This window comes from Musa acuminata, chromosome BXJ1-3 (genome assembly GCF_036884655.1).
Source record: "Musa acuminata AAA Group cultivar baxijiao chromosome BXJ1-3, Cavendish_Baxijiao_AAA, whole genome shotgun sequence".
NCBI lineage: Eukaryota > Viridiplantae > Streptophyta > Magnoliopsida > Zingiberales > Musaceae > Musa > Musa acuminata.
The window spans coordinates 35,378,894-35,399,969 of NC_088329.1; the positions used below are offsets into that span (position 1 = coordinate 35,378,894).

General features: G+C 32.2%; 1 protein-coding gene across 1 annotated transcript; it reads right to left on the reverse strand.

Moving 5' to 3' along the window:
• Positions 1-1,575: 1,575 nt before the first annotated feature.
• LOC135625937 (carboxyvinyl-carboxyphosphonate phosphorylmutase, chloroplastic-like) lies at positions 1,576-3,711 on the reverse strand. Its single transcript, XM_065131092.1, has 7 exons — positions 3,438-3,711; positions 3,259-3,332; positions 2,952-3,034; positions 2,816-2,840; positions 2,665-2,684; positions 2,431-2,580; positions 1,576-2,326 (listed from the first exon to the last, which is right to left on the reverse strand). Exons 1-7 carry the CDS (start codon positions 3,647-3,649, stop codon positions 1,970-1,972), a joined length of 921 nt encoding a protein of 306 aa, XP_064987164.1. The 5' UTR covers positions 3,650-3,711; the 3' UTR covers positions 1,576-1,969.
• Positions 3,712-21,076: the final 17,365 nt, after the last annotated feature.

The window sequence follows — 21,076 nt, forward strand, 5'->3', positions numbered from 1 at the left end:
TATTATTCTATCTTTTGACAAACCCTAGGAGGTTGATCCCCTCGAAGCAATCAAGGAGGGCCGATCCCCTCGAAGCGATCAAGGAGGCTGATCCCCTCGAAGTGATCATCCCTTTCTCTTTTCTTTTTTACGATAAGACTTTAGGGTCTTATCAGATTTATAGTGGTTCAGTCGTCATGACCTATATCCACTCCTGATTCCTCTTCACTTAAGGCTATCAGCTTCTACTATTGATCTTCTTTCTATTAGGTGAAGATCAACTACCCTTATACTCTTTCTCCTTTTCACAGGTTCAGGAGAGAACCTTTACGCCCATCTCTTATAAGTGTTTTCTCACACACCTCCCTTAGAACTATCACTAAACTCTTGGAGGAGGGACTCTATACTTAAAAGAGTTTTAGAACCTTGGAATCACAAAGTTTTTGCTCTTTTTTCGTATATATTCCAAGCAAAAATTTGTGGAGTATTTATAGATCCCAAATGACTTCAAAACTTGGAGCTAAAATTTAAATCCTCAGGTTTTCGGGGTACTGGTGGTACCATCGTTTACTAGTTTGACACTGGGCGGTATCACCACTTGACACACTGACACTAAGCGGTACCACTACCTAACACAGTCTGGAAGACTGTGTATGAGTGATACTACTGCCTGACAGTCTCGAAGACTATGCTTTTTTTATTTTTCAACTCACAAGCCATTCCACTACCTGATGGTGCCACCGCTTGACCTAACTTTTGGGTCACTGAATGGGCCTCCCAATGAGCCCAAATCAGTCCAAATGAAGGCCCAATTGGTCTCTAATTGATTTGACATTGTTTCACCTTAATGTCGACTCAATTAGACCTAAACTAACTCGATCTAGACAAATTATTACAAAGCACGAATCAAATATTATCCGGTATGTCATTGGTTCTTCCGACGCTTCACCCAATCTTTCGACATATTGCCCAATCAGCATGTTGACTCTTGTAACTTCTGATCTCCTTGGCACAATGTTCAATCCTTCGGCCCGATGCTCGAACCCATGACACAAAGTCCTTCTGCCGGCACGTTAACCAATCCTACCCGACGTCCAATCTCCTGACTTGTTCAATTTCAGTCCAACATCTGATTCCTCCTACTTCAATCAATTTGTTTCTCCTGATCAAAGCTAGTCCTACGTTACTCAAAACATAGATTAGATCATAACATTATCAATTGGTTTCATCGTCAAAATTCGAGATTCAACAAATAGATGATGATGAATATTGACCTGTGGTTTTGCTTAGTTGATAGATATTTTGAGAGTACTAATTTAATTAAGAGTCCTATTAAATTAGGTCAGGGAAAAATCTTTAAACGTCATCTATGATCTTATAAAAAGAGAGATCAATCAATATAAGTTGAAGTTGTGATGTTTAAAACTCATGAGGTTGAAAGATGAATATAATCTTTCTGAAGAAGTGTCTAGTTTTCTATACTAAATTGACAGTAAAAATTCATAGTAAATATTCAGTCGAAAAAAATCTAACACGAAAGAATTGCATATTAAATCTATCATAAAACTGAATTCTTCAAACAGGTGAGCTTAAAAGTGGTACAATATCTTCTTGCTCATTAAACTCGTAGATATGGCAAAGCTGAGACAGCCTGCAAACAGGATTTCGCTCATCAAAGGGTAGCAAAACAATGTCGACCAATTTTTTAGGTTACCAAAGGATTAGATAGATCCCTTTCTTATCGATGCTTATTCATTTTTCTCGACAGAAGAGAAAAGAAAGAATCGTGGCACTACAGCCACCCCACTCGCAACCATTACGACACCCCAAAGACAACGTAGGAAATGAGACCTAAGAGAGGAAATTTTCCGCACAGCAGCGGTTCAGTAGTAGCTTAAGACAAACACACTCTTAACGACACTACGCACGCAATACTTTACCCAAGCTTCGCACTCATGCCCTCGCCCCCATTATTACGCTTTGCTTTGCCTCAGTTGGAGGGAACTTGGAACTTGTCATATCGGGCTCCGATCTCGTTTAGTTTCTTCAGTCCGATCAAACTGTTGAACTCCTCGAAGGTGGTCAGCTTGTGGAGTTGGTCTCGGCTGGTGCCTTCCTCCTTCATCACTTTGAGGACGTCGATCAACGCGCGAGCCGACGCGTAGACGGCGGTGGTGGAGTGCACTATGAGGTGGAATCCCAGTTCCTTGAGCTCCTGTGGCGTGTGCAGGGGGGTGTACCCACCCTCCAGCATGTTGGCAGCCCTGAAACCATTGGTGCGCTTGCAGACCTCCCTCATCTCGTCGTCGCTCCGCGGTGCCTCCACGAAGCACGCATCTGCTCCTGCCTGCACAAGGTCAAGCAGAGAGTATGCTCGTCAGAGAAGCCAATCCGACGGAATTGGAGCTTCGATCGATCGATATTTGCATGAACAGAGTAATCGATGGATACCTCCATGTAGAGGTTAGCCCGAGCAATGGCGTCAGATAGGCCACCGGCGGTTGCACGAGCATCAGTTCGAGCGATGAGAAAGAAGTCAGAGTCCCCAATGGCTTCTCTTGCGGCTGCTATCTTTGCGGCATGCTCATGAGCAGGGATCACCTAACATAAGCGCAGTTTAATGCATATTATATACGGTGGGATAATGTAAGAAGAGTTGATGTATGTTTCCCAGCTCAGTCGTACCTGTTTACCCTGCATATGTCCTGGTTGCCAGAGAAACAGAGAAGAAAAATACCAGTGAGATGGATGGATTCCATAGAAAACAACTCGAGTATACATAGTAGCAGAAAGAAACCAGAAGGATCTGAGAGTTAAAAGATCGATGTTCTCTTACCGCACTTCTTCGGCCAAACTTGATCCTGGAATCAAGATGAAAGTAGAGAACAATTAGATTTGGAACTTGGAACGAGTCAGAGCATGGGGATGGCAATGATCATTTTATGTATGTCAGGGCGGGGGCGTAGTGGTACCTCAAGAAACAAGCCAGCGGCACCGGTACCAATTATATCTCGAACAGTCCTTTGGACATTGAGAGCATTGCCACCTCCGGTGTCTGTAATATCAATTTAATTTAGTTGAGATATATTGCATATAAATAAAATTTGTCGGGGCTACCAAATCATTTACTCTGCCCACATACTTTTACTCCCCTTAGTTTATCCAATTGCATTCGATCTTCAGTTATCTTTTTTCTTAATTTTGGAGATGCGCAAGAAATCTAATACATTAAAACCCGACCTTTTGTTATCGAGGACCAAATTAAGAAGAAAATATTACCGGCATCAACGATGAAGGCAACGTTAGGAGCTGCAGCGCAAATAGCTCGAGCTGCGTCCGCCATCTCCGGCGGCCTTTGATTATTTTACCATGAAGAGAGAGAGGGAACAAAATTAGTATGAAATGAAAGAAAATGAATGGCACCCTGGTAAAGAAAGTTAGACGGCAGAGGGAGATACGTGAGGAGGCCGATGTCGGGCATGCCGAGGCGGGAGGCGGAGACGGCGTAGCCGGAGACGAAGCCGGCGCGGAAGCCCAGGCTCTGGAGGACGGCCGCAGATAGCGCGTCGTAGATCCCCGGCATCAGCACGATGCCTTCCTCCTCGATGAGGCGGTGCATGCGTGTCTTCCTGGGGCCGTTCACCGCCACGCTCACCGTGGAGTCAGCCATCCGTGCCGGTTCCACTTACTACCGAGGAGTCTTCTTGGACCGTTTGACGTGGATGCAGAATGGAGGAGAACCAGTGGGCCGGGTTTTATAGCCGGTGCGAGGTTGGGTGGGTCGTCATTCCGCTCACTGCGGAGGACGGTAAGCCGCCTTCCGGGCCCACGCCAACGGCGTAGATCGTTTTGAGCTCGTCCTGGATCTGATCCCGACCGACCGCCTCGTGGGCCCACCAGAAAGCATTACGGTGCGCGAACCAGTCATTTAAATATACACAAAGACCAATGCTTTTCCTGCCCGTTCAGACCTTTCCGGCTCACCCACCGGCCACGTGGTAAAAGCCAGCAACCGCATGGAAGACAGACCGATTGAATCTTTCATCTGCATCCTTACATAAATCATACATTATTCCACGGCTTCCGCAGACTCTGGGGACCACCCGTCATGACCGATTGAGTGGATGCCACATGGAGGGGTACATTACGTCCTTGATTTGCGCTGCGAAAACAAAGACGCTGTGTCGCGAACAAACTCGGTCGCCGAGTCGTAGGCGAGGTTGTGCCTTAAATCGGTCCAGTCGATTGCATGATTGGATGCCATGCTTCTCCGTACCACTAAACAGAATCCGGTGTTGTCCTCACATAGTCACATGCTCTTATCTTATCGAACAATGTAAAATTACATTATTATACCACAGCAGCAATACAAGTTGTAATAATCTAAGTATCAGAGATTTTACTATCAATGTTAAATTATTACAATAAAATTACTTTTATGTGAATCTGAAATGAAATTTCTTGTATGAACTCATATATGGGGGGAAAAAACTCCTCCGTCTAATGGAAATCAAACAAGCAAGTTGTTATTATACCATTTTATTTGATAAGTAGGTGAGGAAATAGTTGAGTAAAAGCATATTATAAGTGGATGATTAGAGGTAGCATGTCATCACGAAAACATGCAGGATTAGATATCGGCAGCCAGCCAGTACCATACGTTAGTGCTTATCTTAAACAGGCGTAGCTGCTGTTGTCCTCACCCATCACAGTCTTGCTTTTTGAACCTCGACAGGTGAATATAATATAAACCAATAATTTAGAACGCTCATTATTGAGGTGATGGCTTGAGCAGCCAATCATTAGCGTCAGAAGTTTAAGTAAATTACTTTCATTACAGCAGCACATTCACTATATGGATGTGGCAGTGTCATGTAAGACTTGCCCACCATGATTAATACTTGGCAACTACCATGTGGATCAGTCCCACAACCATTCATTTCATCGATAAGTTTTCTTCCCCATTTGTCTTGCTATATAGCACCGTCAGCTCCTTTCTTGCAGTGGGGTGCCATTAGTTCCGATGAATGCCAAGCTAAAAGGGCGGTGGGGCCACAGTGTGAGAACAATTTAAAGAAAAAATACAGCAAAATTGCATCATTATCTTAATTATACCATTAAAAGCTGGAGCTAAGCAATCAGCACCACGTAATCATACTTGCAGAATTTTTGTGGATCTCCCATGGTAGCTAGCTGCTGGTCCTTGTAGCAGCGAGGGAGGGACGATGATTCCAATGGACAATAGCCATGTCAGTGTCATGACGTCCTCTCTCTCTCTCTCTCTCTCGCGTGGAACACATGCGCCGTCGGACCAGATCTAATATTTGGCCGTCGCAGCACGAGGAGTCCAGCTTCAGCGTAGCGAAGGCTGACCTCGACCGACGTGGCCGCGTTCGCTCGAGTACCGACGAGCGGGGTCCAGTCCCACGTGGTCCTACTCACTCTCCTGACGTGTTAAGCCCCACCGGCGGGCCCCGCAAGACATGTGTGCCACATGGGACGTGTACGTAACGCACTATCCTAATGCAAGTTGGTGATCGAGTGGTCCATCGCAGTCCCTGACGCATACATTATATATACCGATCGTATCGTCACAACGCTACAGTTGATTTAAATAAGACGGTAGGTTAGATGTGTATCCTACTCGACCTTATAAGATACTAATGCCTGCGCCATGCTACCCACATGGAATTGCTAGGAAATAGAAGCTTGAAGTGACCGTCTGCTGCTTAGCAAGAACAGCAGAGCATCCAAGTTAGGTATACACCATCTTCCCTGTGGGTCTAATTGCTGACTCTTGTATCCTTGTAGATCCTATTATTGGATCTTGTTTACACGAGACATTATGAATCTGATGCGAGCATGACGTGGTTTGGACATATGTGTATGATAGAACGAAATAATACAAGAGTATATATGATATAAGAGGAAGATGAAAAGTTTGTCCTCCACCTCCTGCTGCTGCTGCTCCCTTGACGTTGGAGATCATTGCGCAAAAGGAGGGCGCAGCTATTACAGCGAGAAACTGCATGCACACCACATGCTCTTGTCTCAGCCTGCCTCTTCGTCACATGATCTTGTCTGCACCATGTTCTTGATGCCATGGGGCTGTACCGTTTCCTGGAACTGGCATTTGTCTTATGTGGTGAAATGTTCGCATGAATGAATTGGAGTTATGATAAGGGTGTGATGTTTTCTATATGTATTTTGTTTCCTGAGATTAATATATCATCAGATATGTGAGAAGTATACATGCAATTTCTTGAAAAGCTAGATGGAACTTGTCTTGTTGTGATGTGAGAGGAAGACGACTGCTCCATGGATGATTGGGAGAGCGACGTAGTACTTTCTTTAGGGATAGTGAAGTTTGTGGTGCAACCATACTCAATGATTGGCGACAATTCACTGCACGATATTTACCGCATACATCGTCAATTTTACATACAGTAAGTATGATGTTTTGGTTGTATATTATTGGTCCACTGTTAGCACATTTTTTTAAGCATCATCATCGTCATCATCACATGCTAGAAGATTGCGACTATCAGTGCAAGATATTGAATTCATTGTTGTAGACCGATCTAATCAACCGATGGGTTCCACAGGTTTCTTGCATGTGGTTGGAATGTCTCTCTACGTTTATTTTTATTGACTTGCTTGTTGTCCTTTTGTCGATAAGATATGTTATCTGTGATCGATGTGATTTTTCCCAACATAAGTTTTTATGTTTTTTTACTTGTATGAGGATGTTTTAGACATCTACAAATTAAGGATCATAGACTTGTTTGGAATCAATATTTTCCTAAGAATATTATCTTAAAAAATTTAGTAGACAACTAGTTGTTGAATATTCATCATTTTACCAATACCAACAAAGGTTGGCTTTCATCAAAACCAAAAAGAATGCATACATTAATGCTAGACCCATTCTTGAGAATTGATGAAGCATCATTAATGCATAAATTTCCCGTCAAGTTGCTCAAAGAGTAGCTGGTGACAGGGTAAGATTAAGGATTGGGATGACTATATTTGACATTAAGGACTTTGGCCCAAATTCAAGTATCCCTCTTTAGAGTAGGCAAGGCTCATAAGACCTACTAAGCCACCAAAATCTTTACGGCTACACACCCAATTCCAGCCTAAAATGTATATTTTATTCTGAGATCCACAAGCCTTTGGATGTGCCAACTGGAACTGGAGAAGAAAAAAACGAGATAGAGAGAATTAGAAAGGAAGAATCTCTCTCTTATTTTTTAAATTATTTTTTTTATTTTTTATAAGTATTTATACTTTTCTTTTCTCTCTCGTTTTTGCATGATATAACTTTGTCTATTTATGGGTCACATATGAGAGTTACAAAACTCAATTGTTAAGGTTATATTCATATATTTTTATCATATATAACCTATCTAATTTATTATTAATTTATTATTTTCATAACCTTTTTTTTTATAGTGATCTTTATTATGGAATAACATCTCTATTCTTAGAAAGTTCTAGAGTTATAATTGTTTTTTTCCATGTGATCATGAGAGAGATTTCAATTCTCTCTTTTAATTAAGTTTAATTCTCTTAACACCCTCTATTAAACTTAATTTATTTTTATCACACATTCCAAATGATGTATTCATCTTAAAAAATGTCTCCAAATTAAAGGACTTGGTGAAAATATATGCAACTTGATCACCAAATTTATTGTAGTCTAATGGAACTTCCATCTCCTTAATTTGATCACGAATAAAATGATAATGAATATCAATATTCTTGTTTCAATTGTTGAAAGACTTGATTCCTGAACAATGCAATCGATAACTTGTTATCAACATTAATCTTTATAGCTTGATCTTATGCATAATTGACTTTATTCAAGAGTTTTGTTGGGCATATAGCATGATAATAAAATGATGATATTGCTATATATTCCGCTATATATATATATATATATAACACTACAATGGATTGTTTCTTCAAATACAAAATCAAAATGGTGTCGCCTATATATAAAAAAAAAATCGATGGTACCTTTTTGATCTTCTAGAACTCTACTAAATATAGCCAATAAATAAAAAATTATTAGAAAATAAATATTATAAACCATGAGTTATGGTACCTTTGATATAATATAAAATTCTTTAATGGCCTTCATATGTGTCTATCTTAGTTCTCTCATAAATCAGTTTAATAATCAAATTTCATATAAAATATTCAGTCTTAGACAAGTTGAGTATCTCAAGCTTTTTACTGAGCTTTTGAAATGAGTTGGATTAATTATATCACCATCATTCTGTCTTAAAAGTTTGATATCACATTCAACCAGTGTACCAACTGGTTTATAATTTTTCATCTTAAATCTTTAAAAAACCTTCTTTGCATATCGTTTTTGTAAAATGAACATACATTATTTATTTTACTCACTTCGATACCAAGGATGTAAAGACAGTATCATCTATAAACAAAAATAAGTAAGATATCTCTAATTTTTGTTTATCTTTTTGTACAAGGTACAATATCATCTCTAAAGTGAGTGTTCAAACCTCAAGTGTCACAACTATAAGAAGTCCTTCACATAAGTCTTTAAATATTATATCACATCATAGTTAATAGTTAAGGTAAATAATCTATCATTTAACATCTTCACCTATGCAATTAAATGATTTGTGTTGTTTTTAATAAATAATTATTTATCTTTCATATGAATATCATCAAATAATAAATATTTATAAAAAATTAATGACTTTCATCTTTGAATCTTAATATTAAGATGTTACCTTTATCTCGCCAAAGTAGATTTGTCCATTCCTAGTTTCATCAAACTCTACGAATAAATTTTTGTAATCACACATATGCTTTCTTGCTCTAGTGTCCAAGTTCCACTTGATTTGTATGATGATATTTTTTTCTTTACGGGCTAGTAAGAAAAAAGAATCTTCTTTCTTCTTTACAACTTAATTATTTTTGTTATAATAGCATTCATAAGAGTATTGATCTTTTTTTTTTTGTAATAATCGCATGCAACTTTGGAATAATTATACCTTTCGCTCTTATATCTCCTCTTTCTTATTTTTATTTTGGATTTTGATCTTTTTATTATTTCTTCCTCTTTCTCCTTAATCATATCCTCTATGATGACCATAGTCTCTTTCACATCCTCGGTCTTTTCCACAACCACGATCACTTGAGCTTTCATTTTTTTCTTTCAAAGTGCGCTTTGAATTTATTTCATGGCATTTGATTTTTTTATTGATTAAATATACATATGCTTACAAAGAATATATTAACTCATTAATACTCATTTGATCTAAATTCTTTGAGTAACCTAAACTTTCCATTTAGTGATTAAAGTCCTTTTTTCATCATACATATATTTTCTAGATTCTCATTATTTCTTCTTAATTTTTTAACAATAGTAAAAACTTATAAAATAATCACACATATGCTTACTAGCTCTACTGTCCAAGTTCCACTTGATTTGTATGATGATATTTTCTTATTTACGGGCTAGTTAGAAAAAAGAATCTTCTTTCTTCTTAAACAACTTAATTGTTTTTGTTATAATAGCATTCATAAGAGTAATGATCATTTTTTTGTAATAGTCGTATTCAACTTTGGAATAATTATACCTTTCGCCTCTTATATCTCCTCTTTCTTATTTTTATTTTGGATTTTGATCTTTTTTATTATTTCTTCCTCTTGCTCCTTAATCATATCCTCTATGATGACCATGACCTCTTTCACATCCTCGGCCTTTTCCACAACAATGATCACTTTAGCTTTCATTTTTTTCTTTCAAATTTAGCTTTTAACTTATTTCATAGCATTTGATTTTTTTTATTGATTAAATATTCATATGCTTACAAAGAATATATTAACACATTAATAGTCATTTGATCTAAATTCTTTGAGTAACCTAAACTTTCCATTTAGTGATTAAAGTGCTTTTTTCATCATACATATATTTTCTAGATTCTCATTATTTCTTCTTAATTTATTAATAATAGTAAAAACTTATAAAATAATCAAACATATGCTTACTAGCTCTAGTGTCCAAGTTCCACTTGATTTGTATGATGATATTTTCTTCTTTACGGGCTAGTTAGAAAAAAGAATCTTCTTTCTTCTTTTCAACTTAATTGTTTTTGTTATAATAGCATTCATAAGAGTAATGATCATTTTTTTTTTTGTAATAATCGCATTCAACTTTGGAATAATTATACCTTTCGCATCTTATATCTCCTCTTTCTTATTTTTATTTTGGATTTTGATCGTTTTTATTATTTCTTCCTCTTTCTCCTTAATCATATCCTCTGAGATGACCATAGCCTCTTTTACATCCTCGGCTTTTTCCACAACCACGATCACTTGAGCTTTCATTTTTTTCTAGATTCTCATTATTTCTTCTTAATTTATTAATAATAGTAAAAACTTATAAAATAATCAAACATATGCTTACTATGTAACGGTTATTATTAAATATCTTAATAATAACGTAACTGTTCTTATTAAGATTCATAATTCATTATCATGAATTTCTTCATTTATTATGGTTTAAATGATTTCAGTTTCTTATTCTTTATGCATGAAACCGTTATTATTAAATTAAATATTTAATATCATTAAAGTTCTTCATTATGGTCGAAACGTTACAAATTTGAATTAATTCTTGAACGTTATGAGTTGGTGATGATAAATGTTCTTGATGGGAGAACATCTATATATACATGAGGATTTTGGTCCCTTGGCTCAATCATCTCTTTGAAGCGAAAGGCTTTCTTACACCATCTAAAGCGAGAGTTCTGAGCCGAGAAGAACCAAAGTTCAAGAAGAAACCTCTGCAGAAATTCTTGGCGACAATGGCTGGAGGTACGCTATTTCGTTTCCGCATTAGTTTTATTGTGTTTCTATTACAATGATTTAGAAACACAAGTTGGCTTCATTAAAATTTCTTACATACTAGCTCTAGTGTCCAAGTTCCACTTGATTTGTATGATGATATTTTCTTCTTTACGGGCTAGTAATAAAAAAGAATCTTCTTTCTTTTTCTAAACTTAATTGTTTTTGTTATAAAAGCATTCAGAAGAGTAATGATCATTTTTTTTTAATAATCGCATTAAACTTTGTAATAATTATAAATTTCGCCGCTTATATCTCCTCTTTCTTATTTTTATTTTAGATTTTGATCTTTTTTATTATTTCTTCCTCTTTCTCCTTAATCATATCCTCTATGATGATCATGGCCTCTTTCAAATCCTCGGCTTTTTCGACAACCGCGATCATTTGAGCTTTCATTTTTTTCTTTCAAAGTGAGCTTTGAACTTATTCTATAGCATTTGAAATTTTTATTGATTAAATAATAATATGCTTACAAAGAATCTATTAACTCATTAATAGTCATTTGGTCTAAATTCTTTGAGTAACCTAAACTTTTCATGTAGTGATTTAAGTGCTTTTTTTATTATACATATATTTTCTATATTCTCATTATTTCTTCTTAGTTGATTAACAATAGTAAAAACTTATAAAATAATCACACATATGTTTACTAGCTCTAGTGTCCAAGTTCCACTTGATTTGTATGATGATATTTTCTTCTTTACGGGCAAGTAAGAAAAAAGAATCTTCTTTCTTCTTTTCAACTTAATTGTTTCTGTTATAATAGCATTCACAAGAGTAATTATCATTTTTTTTTAATAATCGCATTCACTTTGGAATAATTATACCTTTCGCATCATATATCTCCTCTTTCTTATTTTTATTTTCAATTTTGATCGTTTTTATTATTTCTTCCTCTTTATCCTTAATCATATCCTATATGATGACCATAGCCTCTTTCACATCATCGGCCTTTTCCACAACCACGATCACTTGAGCTTTCATTTTTTTCTTTCAAAGTGAGTTTTGAAATTATTCCATAGTATTTGATTTTTTTATTGATTAAATATTCATATGCTTACAAAGAATCTATTAACTCATTAATAGTCATTTGGTCTAAATTTTTTGAGTAACCGAAACTTTTCATGTAGTGATTAAAGTGCTTTTCTGATCATACATATATTTTCTAGATTCTCATTATTTCTTCTTAGTTGATTAACAATAGTAAAAGCTTATAAAATAATCACACATATGCTTACTAGCTCTAGTGGCCAAGTTCCACTTGATTTGTATGATTATATTTTCTTCTTTACGGGCTAGTTAGAAAAATGAATCTTCTTTCTTCTTTTCAACTTAATTGTTTTTGTTATAATAGCATTCATAAGAGGAATGATCATTTTTTTTTGTAATAATCATATTAAACTTTGGAATAATTATACCTTTCGCCTCTTATATCTCCTCTTTCTTATTTTTATTTTGGATTTTGATCTTTTTATTATTTCTTACTTTTTCTCCTTAATCATATCATCTATGATGACCATAGCCTCTTTCACATCTTCGGCCTTTTCCACAACCACGATCACATGAGCTTTAATTTTTTTTCTTTCAAAGTGAGCTTTAAACTTATTCCATAGCATTTGATATTTTTATTGATTAAATATTCATATGCTTACAAAAATCTTTTAACTCATTAATAGTCATTTGGTCTAAATTTTTTGAGTAACCTAAACTTTTCATGTAGTGATTAAAGTACTTTTTTGATCATATATATATTTTCTAAGTTCTTATTATTTCTTCTTACTTGATTAACAATAGTAAAAACTTATATAATAATCACACATATGCTTACTAGCTATAGTGTCCAAATTCCATTTGATTTGTATGATGATATTTTCTTCTTTACGGGCTAGTAAGAAAAAAGAATCTTCTTTCGTCTTTTCAACTTAATTGTTTTTGTTATAATAGCATTCACAAGAGTAATGATCATTTTTTTTTTAATAATCGCATTCAACTTTGGAATAATTATAACTTTCGCCTCTTATATCTCCTTTTTTTTTTTTTTTTGGATTTTGATCTTTTTTATTATTTCTTCCTCTTTCTCCTTAATCATATCCTCTATGATGACCAAAGCCTCTTTCACATCCTCGGCCATTTCCACAACCACAATCATTTGAGCTTTCATTTTTTTCTTTCAAAGTGATCTTTGAACTTATTTCATAGCATTTGATATTTTTATTGATTAAATATTCATATGCTTACAAAGAATATATTAACTCATTAATAGTCATTTGGTCTAAATTTTTGAGTAACCTAAACTTTTCATTTAGTGATTAAAGTGTTTTTTTATTCATATATATATTTTCTAGATTCTCATTATTTCTTTTTAGTTGATTAACAATAGTAAAAACTTATAAAATTATCACACATATGCTTACTAGCTCTAGTGTCCAAGTTCCACTTGATTTGTGTAATGATATTTCCTTTTTTACGAGCTAGTAAGAAAAACAAATCTTCTTTCTTTTTTTCAACTTAATTGTTTTTGTAATAATAGCATTTAGTAAAGTAATGATCTTTTTTTTTTTGTAATAATCGCATTTAACTTTGGAATAATTATACTTTCGCCTCTTATATCTCCAATTTCTTATTTTTATTTTGGATTTTAATCTTTTTTATTATTTTTTCCACTTTCTTTTTAATCATATCCTCTATGATGACCATATCCTCTTTCGCATCCTCGGTCCTTTCCACATCCACGATCACTTGAGCCTTCATTTTTTTCTTTCAAAGTGAGCTTTGAACTTATTCAAAAGCATTTGATTTTTTTATTAATTAAATATTAATATGCTTAAAAGAATATATTAACTCATTAATAGTCATTTGGTCTAAATTCTTTTAGTAACCTAAACTTTTCATGTAGTGATTAAAGTGCTTTTTTGATCATACATATATTTTCTAGATTCTCATTATTTCTACTTAGTTTATTAATAAAAGTAAAAATTTATAAAATAATCACACATATACTTACTAGCTCTAGTGTCCAAGTTCCACTTGATTTGTATGATGATATTTTCTTTTTTACGGGCTAGTAAGAAAAAAGAATCTTCTTTCTTCTTTTCAACTTAATTGTTTTTGTTATACTAGCATTCAGAATAGTAATGATCATTTTTTTTTTGTAATAATCGCATTCAACTTTGGAATAATTATACCTTTCACCTCTTATATCTCCTCTTTCTTATTTTTATTTTGGATTTTGATCTTTTTTATTATTTCTTTCTCTTCCACCTTCATCATATACTCTATGATGACCATCTTTCAAATCCTCGGCCTTTTCCACAACCACGATCACTTGAGCTTTCGTTTTTTTCTTTCAAAGTGAGCTTTGAACTTATTCCACAACATTTACTTTTTTATTGATTAAATATTCATATGCTTACAAAATATCTATTAACTCATTAATAGTCATTTGGTCTAAATTCTTTGAGTAACCTAAACTTTTCATGTAGTGATTAAAGTGTTTTTTTGATCATATATATATTTTCTAGATTCTCATTATTTCTTCTTAAATGAATAATAATAGTAAAAACATACAAAATAATCACACATATGCTTACTAGTTCTATTGCCCAAGTTCCACTTGATTTGTATGATGAAATTTTATTCTTTACGGGCTAGTAAGAAAAAAGAATCTTCTTTCTTTTTTTCAACTTAATTATTTTTGTTATAATAGCATTCAGAAGAGTAATGATCATTTTTTTTTGTAATAATCGCATTCAACTTTGGAATAATTATACCTTTCGCCTCTTATATCTCCTCTTTCTTATTTTTATTTTGGATTTTGATCTTTTTTATTATTTCTTTCTCTTTCTCCTTAATCATATCCTCTATGATGACCATGGCCCCTTTCACATCCTCTACCTTTTCTACAACAACGATCACTTGAGCTTTCATTTTTTTCTTTCAAAGTGTGCTTTGAACTTATTCCACAACATATGATTTTTTATTGATTAAATATTCATATGCTTACAAAGAATCTATTAACTCATTAATAATTATTTGGTCTAAATTCTTTGATTAACATAAACTTTTCATGTAGTCATTAAAGTGCTTTTTTGTTCATACATATATTTTCTAGATTCTCATTATTTCTTCTTAATTGAATAACAATAGTAAAAACATATAAAATAATCACACATATGCTTATTAGCTCTAGTGTCCAAGTTCCACTTGATTTGTATGATGATATTTTCTTCTTTACGGGCTAGTAAAAAAAAGAATCTTCTTTCTTCTTTTCAACTTAATTGTTTTTGTTATAATAGCATTTATAAGAGTAATGATCATTTTTTTTTGTAATAATCGCATTTAACTTTGGAATAATTATAACTTTCGCCTCTTATATCTCATATTTCTTATTTCTATTTTAGATTTTGATCTTTTTTATTATTGCTTCCTCTTTCTCCTTTTTCATATCCTCTATGATGACCATAGCCTCTTTTACATCCTCGGCCTTTTCCACAACCCCGATCACTTGAACTTTCATTTTTTCCTTTTAAAGTGAGCTTTGAACTTATTCCACAGCATTTGATTTTTTTATTTATTAAATATTCATATGCTTACAAAGAATCTATTATCTCGTTAATAGTCATTTGGTTAAAATTCTTTGAGTAACCTAAACTTTTCATGTTGTGATTAAAGTACTTTTTTTATCATACATATATTTTCTAGATTCTCATTATTTCTTCTTAGTTGATTAACAATAGTAAAAACTTAAAAAATGATCACACATATGTTTACTAGCTCTAGTGTCTAAGTTCCACTCGATTTGTATGATGATATTTTCTCCTTTACTAGCTAGTAAGAAAAAAGAATCTTCTTTCTTCTTTTCAAATTAATTGTTTTTATTATAATAGCATTCACAAGAGTGATGATCTTTTTTTTTTTTGTAATAATCGCATTCAGCTTTGGAATAATTATACCTTTCGCCTCTTATATCTCCTCTTTCTTATTTTTATTTTGGATTTTGATCATTTTATTATTTCTTCCTATTTCGCCTTAATCATATCCTCTATGATGACCATAGCCTCTTTCACATCCTTGGCTTTTTCCACAACCACGATCACTTGCGCTTTCATTTTTTTTTTTCAAATTTAGCTTTGAACTTATTCTATAGCATTTGATTCTTTTATTGATTAAATATTAATATGCTTACAAAGAATCTATCAACTCATTAATAGTCATTTGTTCTAAATTTTTTGAGTAATCTAAACTTTTCATGTAGTAATTAATGTGCTTTTTTTATCATACATATATTTTCTAGATTCTCATTATTTCTTCTTAGTTGATTAACAATAGTAAAAACTTATAAAATAATCACACATATGCTTACTATCTCTAGTGTCCAAGTTCTACTTGATTTGTATGTTGATATTTTCTTCTTTATTAGCTAGTAAGAAAAAAGAATCTTCTTTCTTCTTTTCGACTTAATTTTTTTTATTATAATAGTATTCACAAGAGTGATGATCATTTTTTTTTGTAATAGTCGCATTCAGCTTTGGAATAATTATTCCTTTCGCCTCTTATATCTCCTCTTTCTTATTTTTATTTTGGATTTTGAACTTTTTTTTATTTCTTTCTCTTTCTCCTTAATCATATCCTCTATGATGACCATAGCCTCTTTCACATCCTCGGCCTTTTCCACAACCACGATCACTTGAGCTATCATTTTTTTCTTTCAAATTTAGCTTTGAACATATTCCATAGCATTTGATTCTTTTATTGATTAAATATTAATATGATAGTAAAAACTTATAAATAATCACACATATGCTTACTAGCTCTGGTGTCCAAGTTGCACTTGATTTGTATGATGATATTTACTTCTTTATTAGCAAATATGAAAAAAGAATCTTCTTTCTTCTTTTCAACTTAATTTTTTTTATTATAATAGTATTCACAAGAGTGATGATCATTTTTTTTGTAATAATCGCATTCAGCTTTGGAATAATTATTCCTTTCGCCTCTTATATCTCCTCTTTCTTATTTTTATTTTGGATTTTGATCTTTTTTTTATTTCTTTCTATTTCTCCTTAATCATATTCTCTATGATGACCATAGCCTCTTTCACATCCTCGGCCTTTTCCACAACCACGATCACTTGAGCTATCATTTTTTTCTTTCAAATTTAGCTTTGAACATATTCCATAGCATTTGATTCTTTTATTGATTAAATATTAATATGCTTACAAAGAATCTATCAACTCATTAATAGTCATTTGTTCTAAATTTTTTGAGTAATCTAAACTTTTCATGTAGTAATTAATGTGCTTTTTTTATCATACATATATTTTCTAGATTCTCATTATTTCTTCTTAGTTGATTAACAATAGTAAAAACTTATAAAATAATCACACATATGCTTACTATCTCTAGTGTCCTAGTTATACTTGATTTGTATGTTGATATTTTCTTCTTTATTAGTTAGTAAGAAAAAAGAATCTTCTTTCTTCTTTTCAACTTAATTTTTTTTATTATAATAGTATTCACAAGAGTGATGATCATTTTTTTTTGTAATAGTCGCATTCAGCTTTGGAATAATTATTCCTTTCGCCTCTTATATCTCCTCTTTCTTATTTTTATTTTGGATTTTGATCTTTTTTTTATTTCTTTCTCTTTCTCCTTAATCATATCCTCTATGATGACCATAGCCTCTTTCACATCCTCGGCCTTTTCCACAACCACGATCACTTGAGCTATCATTTTTTTCTTTCAAATTTAGCTTTGAACATATTCCATAGCATTTGATTCTTTTATTGATTAAATATTAATATGATAGTAAAAACTTATAAATAATCACACATATGCTTACTAGCTCTGGTGCCCAAGTTCCACTTGATTTGTATGATGATATTTACTTCTTTATTAGCAAATATGAAAAAAGAATCTTCTTTCTTCTTTTCAATTTAATTTTTTTTATTATAATAGTATTCACAAGAGTGATGATCATTTTTTTTGTAATAATCGCATTCAGCTTTGGAATAATTATTCCTTTCGCCTCTTATATCTCCTCTTTCTTATTTTTATTTTGGATTTTGATCTTTTTTTTATTTCTTTCTATTTCTCCTTAATCATATCCTCTATGATGACCATAGCCTCTTTCACATCCTCGGCCTTTTCCACAACCACGATCACTTGAGCTATCATTTTTTTCTTTCAAATTTAGCTTTGAACATATTCCATAGCATTTGATTCTTTTATTGATTAAATATTAATATGCTTATAAAGAATTTACTAACTCATTAATAGTCATTTGATCTAAATTCTTTGAGTAACCTAAACTTTTCATGTAGTAATTAAAGTACTTTTTTGATCATACATATATTTTCTAAATTCTCATTATTTCTTCTTAGTTGATTAACAATAGTAAAAACTTATAAAATAATCACACATATGCTTACTAGCTCTGGTGTCCAAGTTCTACTTGATTTGTATGTTGATATTTTCTTCTTTATTAGCTATTAAAAAAAAAGAATCTTCTTTCTTCTTTTCAACTTCATTTTTTTATTATAATAGCATTCACAAGAGTGATGATCATTTTTTTTTGTAATAATCGCATTCGGCTTTGGAATAATTATACATTTCGCCTCTTATATCTCCTCTTTCTTATTTTTATTTTTGATTTTGATATTTTTATTATTTCTTCCTCTTTCTCCTTAATCATATCCTCTTTGATGACCAAAGCCTATTTCACATCCTCGGCCTTTTCCACAACCACGATCACTTGAGCTATCATTTTTTTCTTTCAAATTTACCTTTGAACTTATTCCATAGCTTTTGATTCTTTTATTGATTAAATATTCATATGCTTACAAAGAATCTATTAACTCATTAATAGTCATTTGGTCTAAATTTTTTAAGTAACCTAAACTTTTCATTAGTGATTAAAGTGCTTTTTTTATCATACATATATTTTCGAGATTCTCATTATTTTTTCTTAGTTGATTAACAATAGTAAAAACTTATAAAATAATCACACATATGCTTACTAGCTCTAGTGTTCAAGTTCCACTTGACTTGTATTACGATATTTTCTAATTTACTTGCTAGTAAGAAAAAAGAATCTTCTTTCTTCTTTTCACTTTAATTGTTTTTGTTATAATAGCATTCATAAGAGTAATTATAATTTTTTTTTGTAATAAACGTATTCAACTTTGGCATAATTATACCTTTCGCCTCTTATATCTCCTCTTTCTTATTTTTATTTTGGATTTTGATCTTTTTTATTATTTCTTTCTCTTTCTCCATAATCATATCCGCTATGATGACCATGGCTTCTTTCACATCCTCGGCCTTTTCCACAACCACGATCACTTGAGCTTTCGTTTTTTTCGTTCAAAGTGAGCTTTAAACTTATTCCAAAGCATTTGATTTTTTTTATTAATTAAATATTCATATGCTTACAAAGAATCTATTAACTCATTAATAGTCATTTGGTCTAAATTCTTTGAGTAACCTAAACTTTAATTAGTAATTAAAATGCTTTTTTGATCATACATATATTTTCTAGATTCTCATTATTTCTTCTTAATTGAATAACAATAGTCAAAATATATAAAATAATCACACATATGCTTACTAGCTCTAGTGTCCAAGTCCCACTTGATTTGTATGATGATATTTTCTTCTTTACGGGCTAGTAAGAAAAAAGAATCATCTTTCTTCTTTTCAACTTAATTGTTTTTGTTATAATAGCATTAATAAGAGTAATGATCATTCTTTTTTGTAATAATTGGGTTCAACTTAGGAATAATTATACCTTTCGCCTCTTATATCTCCTCTTTATTATTTTTATTTTGGATTTTGATATATTTTATTATTTCTTTCTATTTCTCCTTAATCATATCCTCTATGATGACCATAGCCTCTTTCACATCCTCTTTCTTTTCCACAACCACGACCATATTCCACAGCATTTTATTTTTTTATTTATTAAATATTCATATGCTTACAAAGAATCTATTAAATCATTAATAGTCATTTGGTTAAAATTGTTTGAGTAACCTAAACTTTTAATGTAGTGATTAAAGTATTTTTTTTTCATACATATATTTTCTAGATTCTCATTATTTCTTCTTAGTTGATTAACAATAGTAAAAACTTATAAAATAATCACACATATACTTACTATCTCTAGTGTCTAAGTTCCACTTGATTTGTATGATGATATTTTCTCCTTTACTAGCTAGTAAGAAAAAAGAATCTTCTTTCTTCTTTTCAACTTAATTATTTTTATTATAAAAGCATTCACAAGAGTGATGATCAATTTTTTTTTGTAATAATCGCATTCAGCTTTGGAATAATTATACCTTTCGCCGCTTATATCTCCTCTTTATTATTTTTATTTTGGATTTTGATATATTTTATTATTTCTTTCTCTTTCTCCTTAATCATATCCTATATGATGACCATAGCCTCTTTCACATCCTCTGTCTTTTCCACAACTACGATCACTTGAGCTTTCATTTTTTTTCTTTCAAAGTTAGCTTTGAACTTATTCCACAGCATTTGATTTTTTCATTGATTAAATATTCATATGCTTTAAAAGAATCTATTAACTCATTAATAGTCATTTGGTTAAAATTCTTTGAGTAACCTAAACTTTTAATATAGTGATTAAAGTATTTTTTTTATCATACATATATTTTCTAAATTCTCATTATTTCTTCTTAGTTGAATAACAATAGTAAAAACATATAAAATAATCACACATATGCTTACTAGCTCTAGTGTCCAAGTCCCACTTGATTTGTATGATGATATTTTCTTCTTTACGAGCTAGTAAGAAAAAAGAATCTTCTTTCTTCTTTTTATTTTCGATTTTGATCATTTTATTATTTCTTCCTTTTTCGCCTTAATCATATCCTCTATGATGACCATAGCCTCTTTCACATCTTTGGCTTTTTCCACAACCACTATCACTTGCGCTTTCATTTTTTTTTTTCAAATTTAGCTTTGAACTTATTCCATAGCATTTGATTCTTTTATTGATTAAATATTAATATGCTTTCAAAGAATCTGTCAACTCATTAATTGTCTATTGTTCTAAATTCTTTGAGTAACATAAACTTTTCATATAATAATTAAAGTGCTTTTTTGATCATACATATATTTTCTAGATTCTCATTATTTCTTCTTAGTTGATTAACAATATGAAAAACTTATAAAATAATCACAC